The 16,816-nt window shown below is 38.6% G+C and overlaps 2 protein-coding genes and 1 long non-coding RNA gene across 4 annotated transcripts; 1 reads left to right on the top strand and 2 right to left on the bottom strand.

The window, feature by feature from the left end:
• Positions 1–1,804: 1,804 nt before the first annotated feature.
• Positions 1,805–7,309, bottom strand: denr (density-regulated protein). Its single transcript, XM_072658422.1, has 8 exons — positions 7,167–7,309; positions 5,514–5,624; positions 5,253–5,272; positions 5,014–5,098; positions 4,740–4,832; positions 4,114–4,230; positions 3,885–4,024; positions 1,805–2,120 (listed from the first exon to the last, which is right to left on the bottom strand). Exons 2-8 carry the CDS (start codon positions 5,611–5,613, stop codon positions 2,076–2,078), a joined length of 600 nt encoding a protein of 199 aa, XP_072514523.1. The 5' UTR covers positions 5,614–5,624; positions 7,167–7,309; the 3' UTR covers positions 1,805–2,075.
• A 222-nt stretch (positions 7,310–7,531) lies between these two features.
• On the top strand, positions 7,532–16,599 carry ccdc62 (coiled-coil domain containing 62). 2 transcript variants are annotated; one of them, XM_072658667.1, is made up of 13 exons: positions 7,532–8,145; positions 8,450–8,490; positions 8,630–8,713; positions 9,364–9,556; positions 10,157–10,323; positions 10,980–11,081; positions 11,187–11,358; positions 12,431–12,532; positions 12,800–12,888; positions 13,877–13,977; positions 14,915–15,026; positions 15,429–15,647; positions 15,763–16,599. In XM_072658667.1, exons 1-13 carry the CDS (start codon positions 8,079–8,081, stop codon positions 15,823–15,825), a joined length of 1,512 nt encoding a protein of 503 aa, XP_072514768.1. In that variant the 5' UTR covers positions 7,532–8,078; the 3' UTR covers positions 15,826–16,599. The 2 variants fall into 2 exon arrangements, with proteins under 2 accessions (XP_072514768.1, XP_072514769.1); XM_072658668.1 differs by lacking the exon at positions 7,532–8,145 and having other exon boundaries at positions 8,452–8,484; positions 8,626–8,713.
• LOC140536705 (uncharacterized) lies at positions 9,300–10,250 on the bottom strand. Its single transcript, XR_011977622.1, has 2 exons — positions 10,132–10,250; positions 9,300–9,581 (listed from the first exon to the last, which is right to left on the bottom strand). It is a non-coding gene; the product is annotated as an uncharacterized lncRNA (long non-coding RNA).
• Positions 16,600–16,816: the final 217 nt, after the last annotated feature.

Below are 16,816 nucleotides of genomic sequence, written 5' to 3' on the forward strand. Positions count from 1 at the left end.
ATCTTAGTCCAGATCTAGGCAGGCTTTTTAGATGTTTTCTATTAAAGTCTAAGCGGTTCTTTACGTTCTTTTGTATTTACTCTCATGAAAGCATCTCTTGATTGTATACTTTGATAATGATACACCTCGAGATCTCCTTGAGAGAGTTTTTAGCTTGACTTGTGGTTTCAAGTTTTTTTTGGTGCTGCTGAGCTCGCCAGTGGATTCCTTCCCTTTAATAATGTACCAAATTGTTGATTTGGCCACTCCTGAAGTTTCTGGTCTTTCTGATTGTTTGGTTTTGTTTTCTGTGCCCAATGATGTCCTTTTTTCACTTGCATCAGCACCCTTTGAACTGCATTTTGGGAGTTCCCATGAACTAAGATTTGCATAAGAAATGCAAATTCAACACCTGGAATCATCTCCAGACCCTAACTCCAGATCACCTTACGATGGCGAAAGAGGGAACAGGCCTCACCTAGCCATTAAACTGCTTATCAGTCAATTGTACAATTATTTTTGAGTCTGTGAAAACAGAGGGACTATGACCATATTTTGTGGCCGGGGGCTTCAATTAAGTCTAATTTGTAATACCATGTCAGTGTGTGTGTGTGTGTGTATGTGTGTGAGGATGGGAGGGAGTTAAATATCTCTAAAGTCATGGCAGTACATGTAGACCAATAGTGGCGGAGAGAAGGCGGGACGTTTGACCAAAGGTTACTGTAGATGCTGGTACATGTAGCTTAATATTTGCGGTGAGAAGGTGGGGCTTGAACAGACCAGGTGCATTTTTCACATCCCAAAAAGAAGACACGCCAAGGAAAAGAAAGAGAACGACTGGTCACCCTACTTAACTTTTAAATGGTTAATGTAACATTTTGTTAAACTTCTTGAAGTAAAGCTGCAAATCTTCAGTCACGTTTGATGGTTTTCCTTCAAACCTATTGAGGTGGCATACAGGGGCAAGCACGGTCACTGCTAAGACCTAACTGCGCATATATCTTTACGGAGACATCCAAAATGAGAAAAGCATTGATAGCTTACTGAGAGTGCAGAAAGTTGCAGAGGCAAACAGTGTAGTGTGGTGGAAGTACATGTGTCATCAAACCACTGTGGCATCAAAGGACCATTTTTTGAACTAGGCTACTTCCAGAGAATTACATGACATTACATAGCTAATGTGTCTGGTTTGCATAGGTATATATATCATTTGCACAACCAAGGTAACTAAATCAAGTAGGTCTTTATACACAGAAGGCCTGTTTCTTGTGAATTTTATTGAGTAGCGAGTTTTATTATATTTGCTATGCTCCCTATGACGTTTTCCGATTTGCCAATTGATGCTGTTGTTGCTAAATGTGCTCACAAGGCATGCTGGTGCTGCCCAGCTTGTTACCAGTGCCTGTGTCATGGTTGCGCATCAGCTTCTCATTTTAACAGAGTAGAAGGCTTTTAGATACAATTACAGTTTATTTAGACTTAAATAATAAATTAAATAAAATGTAAAAATGTTTTACTCTCTGATATCATTCACACCAAACACAATTTTTCAGATCACAAAAATTGCATTATTTTATTAGTTTTCTGCTCAATCTTTGCTAACATTTACTGCAACATCAACCCACTTGACCCCTTAGGGCTGCCTTTTTTTGGAATGGTGGAAAACCTCATGGGTGGTTCTACATAGACCCTTTTCATTGCTTTTTTTTCCTTTTTTTGAATTTTTTTTTTTTATTCAGTACTATAAAGGACCCTTGTGTTTAGATTATGCATATGCTGTATATGTTATTTTAGAACAAGTTGTGGAAAAAGAACACCAAAGAAAAAGGCAATGAGACCGAAATTTATTAGCCTACAGTTTGCTTGAGTGAAGTGTTAGAGATATTCACATCATACCAGACCTTTGGCAACCAAGAGAAGAAGCAGCCATCTAGAAATGAAAACAAAACCAAACAAAACAAAACAAAAAAGCCAGGGATGAGGCCAAGTCCATCGTTTTCTATACAGTAAATAAAATAGATATAAAACGACTCAATGTGTAAATTTGGCCGTGTGTCACGTCGCATCCATTTCGGTAAAAGTATACGTCGGGTTTTTCACTTTTTGACTTCCCCAAGATCATCAATGCTGTCGTCATCCACCTGCAAGAGAACAAGGAAGGGAAGGAAAACAATGATTCACCCAAGAATGGAAACATGGCTAAAAATGAAATAATGTAGGCTCCCCAAATGTACATAAACTACTCGCGATTGTCATTTTAAGCCATGATGCTGCAAAGCTGCTTTGTTGGTTTCCTTCAGTTTTCTGAGACAAGCCGCAAATGTCTGCTAGACTCTATGGGTTTCTATGGGAAGCAGGCCTTGTGCGCATGTTTGTCCTGTGACAGTGTCGGCAGAAGGGGAGCTCAAACTCAAAAGCGAGATCAGGGGATGCAAGTGGGTGTATGTGCAGGGCTAGAAGCTAAACCTAGCCAACACTGCCCTTTGTCTTAATTTCTGCCTCAAAAATGAACCACATTTCCTCAGACTAAAGCTAACTACTTAACTACATATCAGAGAGGGAACTCAAAACCACAGTGACACATGAGGAAGGCAAACTAAGGAAAAGAAAAGAGGATCTAAGCTAGGTTAAAAGCTAGATGACCGGCTGCAATATTTTCAGCTAGCTGAGCACACACCACACAGAGAGGACACTGGTAGCACCACTGACAGACAGTAAATAACATCAATGTTCTTGTTACAGTGTTAAAAATAAAGCTAAGCTATTGTCTACTATCATGAGCCAATAAAAGGAGTGCTCTTTTTTTATTACTTTATTATCATTCTATGGCATCTTTCACAAGGTTAGTGGTGAACAGGAAGAAACAGAACAAGCATGCACAAGGCTGAGCATGGTGAACCCTGGACAGTTACAACACCGACTCCAATATTCAGGTGCTCCTGAAGTCCTTAATTAACTAGATTAGGTGTCTTGTAACTAGAGCTGTTACGATCCTAGAAGTCACTAAAATTTGTCCAGTTAACTTCCAGTTCCCTAAAATAAGATAACTGTCTAATTCTAATTCTGTCTGAGATTATCTACTACAGATGCTGACATTGTGTTTTACCCCCAGCTCAAATGTGCTAGAACATAAAGCTAGATGCTGCCATTTGCCACAATGTCTTGCCCTTTAAACAAAGGGTTCATATAGACCTTTTATGTTCATAAGAATCTTTTTAGTTTATATATCAAAACAAACAAAAAAAAAAAAAAAAAAAAAAAAAAAAACACACACAAGGATTAATTATTGTCTAATAACCTTTTTTCAGTACTATACAAAATCTTTAGCTTAGATTATAAGACCTAAATTGGTTGAAAACACTCACTGGATTCCAGAACAAGCCAAGTCTCGGACTAAACCGCAGTGCCATTGCTGAATTACTACTGTAAGGTGTACTAGTCTAGGCTCTATCTGGGTTTGGTAGGCTGGACCCAATTGCTTACTGCATTGAACAAAGAAAAATCTACATTTTTACTTCATTCATTTAAAAAAAAAAAAAAAACAACACAAAAAAGCCCATTCTTGTAATAAACAAAACATTACCAGTTATTTAAATAAAGAATTAAAAGAGGAGTATTAAATTGTTCACCAAACTACAGGGTCGGAAAATAAATAAATAATATAATAAGCTGTAGTTGTAAATAAATAAATTAAACATAATAATAATACAAATTTAATGGTCAAGCAAGGATCACACTGAACACTCTGTGCTAGTTAAGACTATCTTAACACTCTCAAGCCTTTATTCATGCTTTAGGAACAGGTCACCAAGACCAGGATGGGCTTCCCTGTTTTAGAAAGAAAAAAACCTAAACATTGAAGTGCAAAAGCAAATCACAAAAAGTTAACAGTCACAAGGACTTACCTCAGGCCACTTCTCCTGGATAACATCAATGATGTCATCTGTAAAGTCTCCCTGAATGATGATCTCATCCTCTGCTGTCACTGAGGCACCACAGGAGAATTTCTGAGCAAAGAACCTCTGAGCCTCTTTAAGGTCAATATCTGAGAAAGAAAACAACATGTATTGCTACAGAGAAAAAGTGAAGGGTGTCAGCGTAAATCATTCAAACTTCAATGTTCAAAAGTCTTACCAAAGGTGGCCAATCCACACACCCGTGTGACGTATTTCTTCTTAGCCCGTGGGATTTTTGCTATCGTCACTTTCTGGGGAACAGTCTTCTTCTTCTGTTTGATTTGACCTCTACCACCTGAAAAACATTAATAGTGTGCTGAAATTTAACACGGTTTAACCATTGCATTTAAAGTTCACATTAGGGGTCTAACACTTCAGGGGCAAACAAGACTACAGTTCTAATAAAGCATACTGTGTATTCTCCTTTTCGCATACAGCTTCAAACTGTAACTATCACAATGATCTTTTCCAAGGGTGGAAGTAAAAACTAATTACTTCGTTATGCAGATATCTTGTCAAGCTCAGCTTCTGAATGATCTCAGATAATCAAAACACACTGCTCTTAATGTAATAATCCAATAAGTACCGTCCTGGCCAAGTTTGGTATTGATGCTCTACCAGCCTGGAGAGTTTAGGCCCATTAATTTAGGCCTTCTGAATGAAAACCAGGTGTTTAAGCATATCACCAGTATTTGAACTTGGATAACATTATTAAATCATTTTATTACTTCTAAATTATACAACGTACCATGTGCAAAATCTAAAGTTTTTGAAATATCAGCAATGTGTATGAATCTCCTCTACCTCTTTTCTGCTTCTTCTTCTCCTCTTCCTCTCCAGCAGGGGGCGCCTCTCCACCTCCTCCACCACCTCCTGTTTCCTGCCTGGGTGCATTTCCTGCAACAGCAAAAAAAAAAAAAAAAAAAAAAAAAAAAAAAAAAAAAAAAAAAAAACACCACCACAAAGCGTTCGTTTATACCTTCTTTTTTTAACTGCTATAAGTGAAACTACCAACCAACGATATTTAAAACAGACTTTGAAAAATTACTGCAAGACTGAGGGAAAACGCTGGGCTTACCAAGAGTCATTCTAGCAAACACATCTGGGAAATTCTTCTCAAGCCACTGTCTGCATTTTGCTGGCTCAGGCATGTACTCACAGTACTGCAAACAGCAAGAAAAAGCATCTTTACCCCTCATTAACGAGACGGCACGTCGAATAACATATCAATTAAATCACAAATTTAATTCAGATGTTTATCAAGTTGGCTAAAACTACAGTGTTCACCATATTCTCTTATCAGGCAAGTGTACTTACCTCTGACGGCAAGGAGCATACTGAAAAGACGAGGAAAACATGACAGTCTTGTTAGAGTACTTGTTAACAGTTATTAGTGATAAAATTTAATTGTAATTTTTGTCTAACGAGACCTGCAATAAATACAGAACTATCAAATGCTGAATACGGCCCTGTAGTCCATCAGTGTAAAACCCACTGGCTCAGTCTATCATGACTAATCAGAACAGCTGTACTGCTACAGCCAGAAGATGCAATGAAAAATTAAAACGAGAGCTCTACCTCCGCAGTAAAGCACTTTCAGTGGGTACTTTGCATCTGGGTCGGCCCGATCCACCTTGTTCTCTGGTGAGCCTGACTCTGCATTCTCAGTAGTAGCCATATTGTGTTATTCTAAGCACACACACATATAAAAACAAGAACCAAGAATACTTTACTGCAAGGCCAGCTGACAACAAATGCACTACACTCAGACATTGTGAATACTGAAGACTGCTATACACTACACTGACAAAAGCATTGGGACACACAGATGTATAAAAATCAACAGTCTTTAGAACCACCCATTCTTTTACTATTGCGTGTAAAGGCTTACACACATTAGTGAAAGAATGGGTGGTTCTAAAGAGCTCACTACATTCCAGCATGGTTCTGTAAGAGGATGCCACAGTTGCATTAAGTCAGTTGGTGAAATTTCTTCCTTCCAAGATATAGTCCCTCTGAGAGCTGTATTATTGAAAAGTGGAAACATGTAGGAACTACAGCAACTTTGCCATGAAGTGACAGACCATGTAAAGTTACAGAGCCAGGTCGGCAAGTGTTGAGGCTCGTAGTGCCTAAAAGTCGCCAACGCTCAGCTGACTCAATAACTGCAGAGGTCCGAACCTGCGGTTAGTGCTGCAGAGGGATTGGGCCAATTTTGGGCCAAATTCCCATTACAGACTAAAGATTTAGAATGGGATGTCAAAAAAGATGCCAAGTAAGGACTTCCTTACCAAGAAATGTATGTCAAACTAATGCATTGGAAAAATAGTACATCATCATTAAAATGAAAATTAAAATAGTTATTTTAATTAGAGACATTGGAGCTCTTTAAAGTAAAGACATCAATACTGAACACTGAACATGGACCCCAATATCATCATCATCATCATCATCATCATTACACCTCTGCTATCTTCCTATCTAACCATTACAACCAACGCTGCTTTTAAATATATTCCTGGGAGCACTGGGTCATCCATGGCTATAGTATATAGTACATATTCAAACTCTCACGATATCTACAACATGGGTAGAAGTAACTGCTCCAAAAACAATCATTAACTGCAATGGAGGTCAAATAATGAAGGAAAAAAACAATAATCTGACATAAACAAGCAAATACGTGGTTCATGTAATTCAAGGTATACAATATACAAGTATACATAGCTATATTACAACATTTTATATTAAAGAACACATAAAACAGTGGAAAATGAAACATGAGCAGAGTAATAAATTAAAAGGCAGGACGAACAGATGCCAAAAACGGTCACTGGAAAACACGAGGCCGTTCCACCTTAAATGATGCAGCAGTTATATATCTATATGTACACGTACAGACGCCCGAGTGCTAAATTGAACCTAACTGCATTTAAGGTGGAATGGAAAATTTCGAGCAAGACGCCAACTTCAGCTTATAGAAACCCAGCAGCTGTCATTAGAGCCCGGTCAGTGAAACCCCCTTCAGAAACATGTCAGGTCCCTGACAAAACGGTCCAAATGCGTGGGGTTAAAAAACATAAGACACATTTTGGTTTTAAGTGAAAACCCCGACCTGCCTGGTTTACATCATTTGGCTAGAGAATTACCACCCATTCATTAGCCACGCTTGCTAACTCGCCAGTTTATCCCACTAAACACAGCGTAACGTGACGGCACGATGTCACATACCTGGTGAACACGTTCTCTCAATATTGATTTCTTTTGAGTGAAAGCTCAAGCATTATTACTTAAACGTTTAGGAGACTTTTTCAGTGATTACAGAAACACTTCTCCAGCTTGAGAGCACACCTCCACAGTCTGGAGCCTGGGGGTCCTGACAAACGGCTCCCCGTCCGGAGGGCTGCTTGAGTTTGTGCCTGCTTCTGCGCATAACAGTGAATATTAGTCTTCTGCGTTAAAATCTAAAGCTAAGTCGTGGCATTTGGGCAAAATGCGTGTTACAAAATTTGGAATTGAGTACTGTGGACGAGATAGGAGACACAAGCTGTTTGCTTAGATTTGTATTCAGGCAGTACGCTAGTGTAGCGCAATCTTGTCTGGTCATAACAAGAAATTGTAAAGTTACGATAGGAGATATAGTTTAAACTGTTAACCAGGGACGCGTTTATTAAGCATTTTTGCTATATTGTGCTTTTAAATGTCATCATTTTATTCATTATACAGACTATGTTCTGTTCATTTGAAATCTAGCTAAGCAACGTTAAACATCGTTAATCCGAGTAGTAGCTGGTAAACTAGTAGGAGCAGATCAGCTAGACTGAGTCTTATAACGTTAGCTAGATCACTAGATATGTAGCTACCTAGATGATGCACTTAATTAGCTCAAATGATCAGTTTTATAAGTAAACAAGGACTGTCTAGCATAACTAGGAAACGCTTTGTTTTTTATGCTGCTGTTTTAAATAATAACTAAGTTAGTCATAGCCTCATACAGTGGTAGTTAACCCATAATGAAGCATCTAGACCTTCTCCCCAGGCTGAGTGGAGCGGGTCCCTTGACTGCCTTTATTAGTGTAGGCATCAGGTTTGCGAATCTGCAGGCTTGTAGTATTTGACAATGTTAAACCTTCCAAACAAAAGATGGATGAAGATAAAAGGAAAGATGACTCCCAACTGACTGGAAGTCGTTTCACCATGCCCAGAAATGGTAGCTAGCTAATTTGTAAATGGAAAGCTCTTCATGCACACTGATGGACAGTGGTTTTCAGCTCCAGTCCTGGAGACCCACTTCCCCTCACAATTTCGACTGTGTCCAGCCCCAAACGCACCTTTTCCAACTCTGCAAGTCATCAGCAGACCTTTGCTGCCTTCATGAGCTGGTTTAGTAGATAACAGAGAGTACATGAAAGTATGCAGGGAAGGGGGTCACCAGGACTGGAGCTGAAAGTACGTATAGGACCGTGTTATACAGCTGTTTAACATGAAATCTAATGGGATGTGATTTTTTTTAGGCTTTTCGTTTGATCCCTGGCACAGCACACCGGTAAAGAAGGTACATATTTTTGTATTGTGTATAAAACTTAGTCAAGATGTGGAAGGGGAAATTGTGGTGGTGTGTAGATACTGAATAGGAACCTTGAATGTTGGCGGATACAAACCCAAGATAAAGCCCTCTTTCTTTCTTAATGAAGCATCCAGATGAAGCCAGCATTGCTGGTCGGACACAGATGCCTTCTAATCATGTGTCATCTCTGTCCTATGTGCACACCTCAAAGGTAAGAAATCACTGTAAGAATGCATTGTTAATTTGGAATTGGAATTGATTATGTATTTATGAAACTCTGGAATAGCAGAATACTTTAACGTTACAGAAATTATTTTGCTCTAAATCTCAGCAGTGCAAGCAGATGTGTACAAGAAAAATACCAGCTATTCCCATATCTGTGCACCCATAATATAGGGGGGGAGCCAATCCCCTTAAATGGAAAACCTAATTGGGTGGAGCTAAATCCATAATTGGCGTTTGTTTTACCAATTTTTTGGAAATTCTCTAAAATTTGTAAACATTTTTGCTTTTGCAAAATTCACAAACAATCCACACACCTAAGTTTCACACAGTTTTACTCATGCGTTAGGTATCATCAAGAAGTAGTATGGCAGTTTTTAAGCCAACCAATAAAATCTTGTTTCCTGAGCGAGTCTCTCCAGATCTCTCCTAAACGCAGTAGAATAAACGAAATTACGATATGTTGAAGCAATAAACTCAGTTCAGTTATTCAATTTTAAATACAATATACTTAATTGACTTGGGCTTGCCTGCTATAGCAGAAATCCCATGACGCTTAAAAAAAACAATTGAACTTGATTGATAGTGATTTATTGAATAATTATAAATATATTATCTGCATGTTTCCTGTGCCTTTAGTCTCCAGCACTTAAAATGGAAATCTCTACCATTGAAAAGCAACGGATGGAGCTGCAGCTCCTGATAGCAGAGCTGAAGGACCGTGACCAGGAGCTCAACACCATGGCTGCGGCCCACCACAGGCAGCTCCAGGCATGGGAGCAGGACCGCCAGAGAGTGCTGACTCTGGAGCAGCGGTGTGGACGCCTTGAGGGTGAGCAGTTTTCATTTTGCCAAAGCTGAAAAAAAAAAAAAAACATCAGCTGAAATGTATCAGGTATCTAGGCTCTTGTAACTGTGTGGTCAAAATGTCTACCACTATCTGCTAATTCTGTTATAATCTACTAACAGAGGACTGACAGAATCTTAATTGAACAAGAAGACTGTAATTCAAAGCTATTACTCCTCTAGTTGATTTAAAAGCTACAGCCCTAGTTAAAGCAACATTATGTGGCATTTTAACCTTAAAATAACAGCTTCAAAATCATGTTGATGCTCCACTGACTGTAACAGAATAACGTCTGTATCATTCTGGTTCGGTATCTCTCAAATGTGCAGAGCTGCATATGTAAGCAAAACACATCAATTCTGCCACAATGCTGCTTTATTACTATACAGCTCAGATCTTGCCAAATGACTTATATTCTTTCATTCATTCTTGCCTGCATAAGCATTTTTTTGTCTAAAGTATACCTTTTACAAGCGTTTCGGTATGCCTGCATTAATCAGTGATGCCTCAAATCACAAAAACAAACAGAGAATCATGTTCATGTGAGTAAATGTACTGACTGAGGTTTGTGGCTGTGGTCTCTAGACGAGCTACAGAAGCGTAATGAGGTGATCCGAGCCATTAGCAAGCGCTTGAAGGTCGTGGAGGCACAAGAGAAGGACAGTTATCGAGAGCTCAGCACTGCCCAGCAACGAGTGCAGGAGCTGAGCCAGAGCCAACAGCATAGTAGCCAACAGCGACACACCCTGGAGGTAACATTTCATATCTGCTGCCGCATTCTATAGTGTCACATGTTGCAAGTTATATTTATTTACAGAATAGGCTAATTTTCCTGTTTATTACAAATACAATAGTCAGTTGGACAGTCCATGTTTAAAGGTATAAGCTAGACAGCATATAGCATTGTAGATGTTTTATTTTATGGATCTTTTGGAACACTGATATGTTATTAAATGATAGATAATACACCAAATGATGTGTTTACTGTAGCTTTTGTCAGTGTATTTATTAGTTTTGGTAAAGCTTTATTGTGCTATCATTAATTATCCTATACAGCTTCCCACAGGAATGTGTGTGTGTGTTATCACAGTGTCCCCTATTTCCATTTGCTTTATATAAGGACAAAGACTTGATGGAAGCCACCAGAAGCCACCATTGGTGGCACCAGATGTATTTACTGTAGCTTTTGTCAGTGTATTTATTAGTTTTGGTAAAGCTTTGTGCTATCATTAATTATCCTATACAGCTTCCCCAGTCATTTCCAGGATCATCTTTCTGAGTCTTTTGGATCTAATGTCCTACAAACTATTTTACACAGTACTACACATGCTTGTATTATTGAGAACTTTATTGAAATGTTAATGTAAATAATCCAAGCTTTGGGTATTTCTTTGATGATCATTCCTAGGAAAAGACACAGAGTCTGAACTCCACCATCATGACTCTCTCATCCCAGGTTGGCCAGCTCCAAGTTCATGAAGAGGAGCTCACTTCCATGCTTAAACTTAAGGTAATTCTCTTGTTGGTGTTGGTCTTTATCACTTAAATCTATACACATTAGGCATGTGTATGTGTGTTATCACAGTGTCCCCTATTTCCATTTGCTTTATATAAGGACAAAGACTTGATGGAAGCCACCAGTCACATATTAGGCCTAACCAATCGGCTGCAGGAATCTGACGCATCATTAAAGCAGTCTCAAGCACGTGAGAGCAAATTGTTACGGGAAACTGAAGAATACAAGCGACGCTTCAGAGAGGCCAGACATAATAACGTTCAACTAAAAGGTAGAGATTTTTTTTTGAACGATCATCTTATGAATGACACAATGTCTGACCAGCAGGGGGCAGTGTTACTTGCTACTCTGACAGTTACATACCATACAACTTCATTTTTAAAGGGGAATTCCTCCGTTGTATCAACGTTTCTGCATAACTGTTGAGATGTGTGAGAGTGTTTAGAAACTTTACAGATGAAATTCCTTTACAGTAGTGGTGATGATAAACTAGCAGTCGCAATGTCTACAGCACGCATTGAACTATTTTCTTTTCTTTCAGAATCAGAAATACTTTATTGAATAAATGAATTAAAAACTAATTAAAAACAAAGAGGAAATAAAAAAAAATTGGAATGAATACATGTATATAAATTATATAAATGTAGTAAAGTGGCATAGTGGGAATACCTGTGATAAGAAGTATGGGAAATTATTGCACCAGAGCTATTGCACACAGTACTATTATTATTGTATATTACAGTATAATAGTATAATGTCAGTATTCCACAGATGAACCAAAGTGTCACACATTTCTATTAAAGACAGAACTCATAATTGTGTTTTGCCAGCCCTATGTAAAAGCCTGTTTTAATTATAAACTAAAATAACATGGTGGTAAATAGGCTTGTAAAACATTTCACATTTTAGGGTTTTGCACACCAACGAATGTTGCACACTTATATTACTGTTTATTCATAAAAATTTAATACTCAATAAATCCATTTTAATATCATTGATAATAATGGTAAAATAGTGGTAACTCTAACAGTAATAACAATAATAGTGTTTGTGCTGCAGAGGCATGAAATACTTCAGTGTTCTGATCTACAAATGTAAACACTGTACATTTCTCATTGCATTTCAGATCAAGTATGTCTAAGTAGCCTTATTATCTAAATAATAACCATTTAGTTGTGCAGAACTTTTGAACCATCATTGAATTTCTCTTTAAAGAATCCTTACCTATAAGATCCAGGCAGCAGCACAGCATGCATAACCAAACTGGGTTCAACTGTCTTATGTCAGTGGTGTAACAGATTGCCCCACCCAGATCCCCAATAATAGATCTGTCTTCCCTTTAGATGATCTTCAGGAGAAGACCATAGAGAACAACAGTCAGCGAGAAGAGCTCATTCGGCTTAAACAAGAGAACCAGTTGCTCAGGAAAGAACTGGCTCTAGCAGGTACTGGAGCTACAGCAATATAGGAATGAGTCTGCTGAAATAAATCTGCCTCCCAGTAAATTAAAAATGACCCAACATGGTAGACCATCAATGTGTGCAGTATATTAACATCAGTTGGTGCAGTTGTGTACAAGTACCATGTACATTACAGAACTTCTGGGTTTGTGGTGCTTATTTCTTTCACTTCCTAAACATAACATGTGAGTTTTAGTTATTTAAAGACTATTATTTAAAATACACATGCTTATTGTCCCCTTTGTTGGTCAGGTGAGGGTGAAAGCTGGAAGGATGAGTTACTTGGACTAGCACGGTCAAAGCAAGAGCGCACAGAGTCCGAGCTTCTCTGCCTGCGACAGGTACTTCTTAAGAATGTGTTCTTAGAGCAGTATTTATTGCTTCTGGACTCCCCCTACAGTCGGAAAGTATAATTAGAGCTTTGAGCCACCCGTAAAGGACATGCTTGACAAATGCGTTTCTGGACAAGCTGAGAGATACTGAATCGTCAAAATGAAAATGAAAGAAGCATGTGGGTAGAGTAATATTAGAATCAACACAAATATAAGTGGTTATGCAGCGTTACACACTTTACCAGAGTTACACATTGCAGTTAGCATGTCGAGCCCAGAGTAGCAATGATGGAGCCGCTATTTTCCCTATTACAAAAGAGCATCACATTGGTTCTGCTAATGTTATTTTAAGGTACAGAGGCTACAAATTTTTGTTCTAATCAGATCGTGTGTTTTTATTTTAACCTTAGAATTGTTCACAACTATGCTCTTATGATGGTGGATCCTATTCTAGTCCTTGTAAACTGAACAAATCCCAAATATGAAAACAGTGGTCAATGTCAGAATCTTTGTAAAAAAAAGTTGGTTTTCAGAAGAAATTTCCTCTTAAAAATGATCAGCGAATAAGTGGAAGTTCAATAAATGGAAGCTGGTTAACGGTTAGCACTGTGATGTTAGTAACCACTAGTGTTTTTGCTTTTGTTGTTAGTTAGCATGTTTAACATGTGGGTTGAAGTGTTCCTTTAAAGCTTCTTAGGTGTTGTAATGGCACTTACCAGTCATTTAAAAAGCCATTGCCCTTTGTTTTTTCTGTCTTGTGTTTCTTGTATCTTGCATGCTTTCTGGTTTTTCCACATTCTTCCATCTCTCTGCAGGCGGCTCCATCAGCCTTGACTGTGATCCTGTCACATGATAAATCCATGAATAAGCATTAACTTAATCTAATTCATACAGTACATATAGATGAAAGGTGGCATTCAAACATGTACCAACCAAAACTAAAAAGTTGTCTGTATAAGACTAGGATTGTGATCTGTGTGTGTGTGTGCTGTCACAGGTGTGTGAAAAGCAGCAGAACGACTTGCAGTTGTTGAAGCTCAACCTAGAAAGTGCCAGGGAGGCACTGAGACGGCATGAATGTCAAAGGTCACGTGAAAGGTTGGTGTCTTCCTGGTGAACCGCTGTGTTGAGCTCAGAGAGCTTGTAAGAAGTTGTAACTGGAACATGTTTGTGGTTTTAGGGATGGTAATGTAGGAGGAGCTGTTTCAGTGCACAGTAACCATCAAGCAACAAAGAAAGAAGAGTCAGGGCATCAGCACTGCCAAAGCAGGAGCATAGATATACTCCCACTCTCATCGCAATGCCAGAGCAGTGATGCTGTCCATCAGCTTATTCCAAGAGCTACAGCACACTCTACCATGAGCACCTCTACACAAGCAGACACTACAGCTAGCCAGAACATGAGTAGGAAAGATTTAACTTGGTCTGAGGAGGAGAGACAAGCAAAAATGACTTCAACTGCAGCTAATGGCAATGAATGTGATGGACCTAGAGCCAAGCTAGATCCCATAACACTCCATTGTAATAATAGTGGAAGTGAAGTGGACTTTGTGGCTGTCATTAATTGCGGTGAAAAGACGGAGGACCAAGTGCTGCTGGTGGATGTTCGTACAAAAGACCCGCAGTGCTCTAGGTAGGGGCCACAGTGAGCTGAAATAATAGGGAGCCTCATTACAGAAATGGTGCACTAAACCATGTGATCATCATGTTAAAAGAGTTGTTGTAGAGAGATTTCTAAGCACAAGATCATTCCGTGGTCATTCTTAGTGGCATGTTTTAGGTTGTTTCTACCTCAAGATTTAGGTGAATAGTTAAGTAGGTAGGAGATGAACTGTTCTCCAAAACATATGAAGTTAATGATGAAACATTCTTATCAACATTTTAACTGAATAAAGATCAGTGTAACACACTGCATATTTGTGAGAAAGTCAGGTTTTGTGAGTGGTGTGTATTGTGTTAACACTTTGTCTACCACTGTATTAGTAAGTATCAGTAAATGCTTTCTGATGATTCTGACTCTTACTCCATTACCTAGCCCAATAGATGTGACTTGTCTGTTTGTGGACTGCCCCATATCATCACCACGGAGCAGGAGGAGCCCTGTCCCCGTAGAGGATGCATTCAACGTCACTGCCAGTGGCAGCCAGGTAGCCTTCCCAATCACATTTAAAGCAGTAGTTTGGTGAAAAATTCACCCGAATGTTCTCCATATCCTAAATGCAGTCCTTCAGCCAAGACACTGGGGACAATCATGCAAACGCTGTTAGCATTTGCTAAAGTCTAGCAATGTGTATGTTCAGATAAACGAAAGTAAATCACAATGCCTTAAATTTAAATACACTCACAAACATGGTTTCTGATCTCATTTAGCTAAAAACCATAGCATCTTTGTGGGTGATTAAATAGATTTTAGGTGAAAAAAAAATAGTGTGATCACTTCAAAATCTAGAATGACATAATACATATGCAGGGCTCATTCTGTTATGCTTCTGTCTTCATGATAGATTGTGCATGTAAAAAGAGAACATTTACATGTTTTCATGCAACAGGAGGAGTACACCTCATCCACAAGTCGTCTGCAGCGCTTGCTGGCAGAGTCGCAGCAAATGGTGGCCAGTCTGGAACGTTCTTCTGGAAAATCTCTGAGCCCCACCCCGAGCCCCACCTCCAACTCTGTCTGCAGCCTCCGTGCTAACCATAACAATAGCAATAGTCACAACCACTCCCAGTCCTGCAGAAATAGCCTGGGAGAAAATCAGCGAATCAGGGTACATCTTTTGATTAGTATTGTATTGTAGAAGCAAGACACTTCTCAGTTAATTTCATGTTTAACAGTTCCTGAAATTTAAATTAGCTTATTTTTCTACTTTAATATTCCACCAGGTTGATGATTCTCAAGTACAGAGCAATCTGCAGCTCTCGGGGACTAAAGACTGTGGCCAATAGGTTCTTTGATGGAAATCCTCCCTTAAAACCAAGTGACTGAGGACGCCACCCCGGGTTTGCATGGACATCTCAGTGCTCCTTGGGAATGCATATCATCTATCGACATTTCTTCACACTGCCAGACCTACAAATAAATAATTTTGAAGGAACTCAGAGTTGGATATTTCAGCAGCAGTATTTTTTGATGATTTGTACATTATTTTTTTAATTTAAAATTGACTTTTTTTAACATTCAAACTAAACTTTTACTACATTTTCACTAGAAATTTGAATTTTATACTGCTTTTGTAAATAATAAAAAGATGTATACACAATAATCACACAAACCTTCCTGCCATGTGGACCAAGTACTATTACTTATTCATAGACTTGTTCCTTAGTGTTAAACCTGTCTTACAAGATGGCTGAACAGTGCTCCTTGTTTTGTCATTCCTGTTTCACCGTCATCAAACCTGTTTGTAAAGAAAGAGTGAACTGTCCTGTGAGTTTGGTGATTTTGAGACTTGCGATAGAGCACAGTGCTTTTTCACGTCTTGTGTGAAGGATGACTTCTTCCATAATTTAACTCTTGAAAGTTCTCTTCGGCTGTTTTGAAACCTCCGGACTTACATAACCCACAGCTCAGGGACTCTGACACACCACCAAAGGTATTTAGCTACTGTTGTAAATATGTTACACTGAGACCATTTTTAAGTTTGAATGAGATGTTATTACATACAGAATTTGATATTGACATTGCTGTGTTTTGTACATACAGAAACCTTTATAAAAGAAATGCCTGCATACTATTTCAGCGTGGTTCATTGTTGTTTAATACACAATAATGTCCTGATGTTTTAATAATGTCCTAAAAGACAAAAGGTTTTGCCCAGAAAACTACAGCAGACATTATTAGTACAGCATCTATTAGCACAGATATCAGTTTGTTCATTTCTAAATCTACAAGTTAAGAACATGAAACCCCATAAGGAATAAGGAACTAGCTAAATGT

Source organism: Salminus brasiliensis, chromosome 16 (genome assembly GCF_030463535.1).
Source record: "Salminus brasiliensis chromosome 16, fSalBra1.hap2, whole genome shotgun sequence".
In the NCBI taxonomy this organism is placed as follows: Eukaryota; Metazoa; Chordata; class Actinopteri; order Characiformes; family Bryconidae; genus Salminus; species Salminus brasiliensis.

Coding starts and splice junctions, on each gene's coding strand:
- denr (XM_072658422.1), bottom strand. CDS start 5,613: ATGGCTACTACTGAGAATGCAGAGTCAGGCTCACCAGAGAACAAGGTG. Junction 4,833..5,013: donor GTTTGCTAGAATGACTCTTG/GTAAGCCCAGCG, acceptor TTGCTGTTGCAG/GAAATGCACCCAGGCAGGAA. Junction 2,121..3,884: donor TCCAGGAGAAGTGGCCTGAG/GTAAGTCCTTGT, acceptor GTTCTCTTGCAG/GTGGATGACGACAGCATTGA.
- ccdc62 (XM_072658667.1), top strand. CDS start 8,079: ATGGATGAAGATAAAAGGAAAGATGACTCCCAACTGACTGGAAGTCGT. Junction 11,082..11,186: donor CTTCCATGCTTAAACTTAAG/GTAATTCTCTTG, acceptor GCTTTATATAAG/GACAAAGACTTGATGGAAGC. Junction 13,978..14,914: donor TGTCAAAGGTCACGTGAAAG/GTTGGTGTCTTC, acceptor TCCATTACCTAG/CCCAATAGATGTGACTTGTC.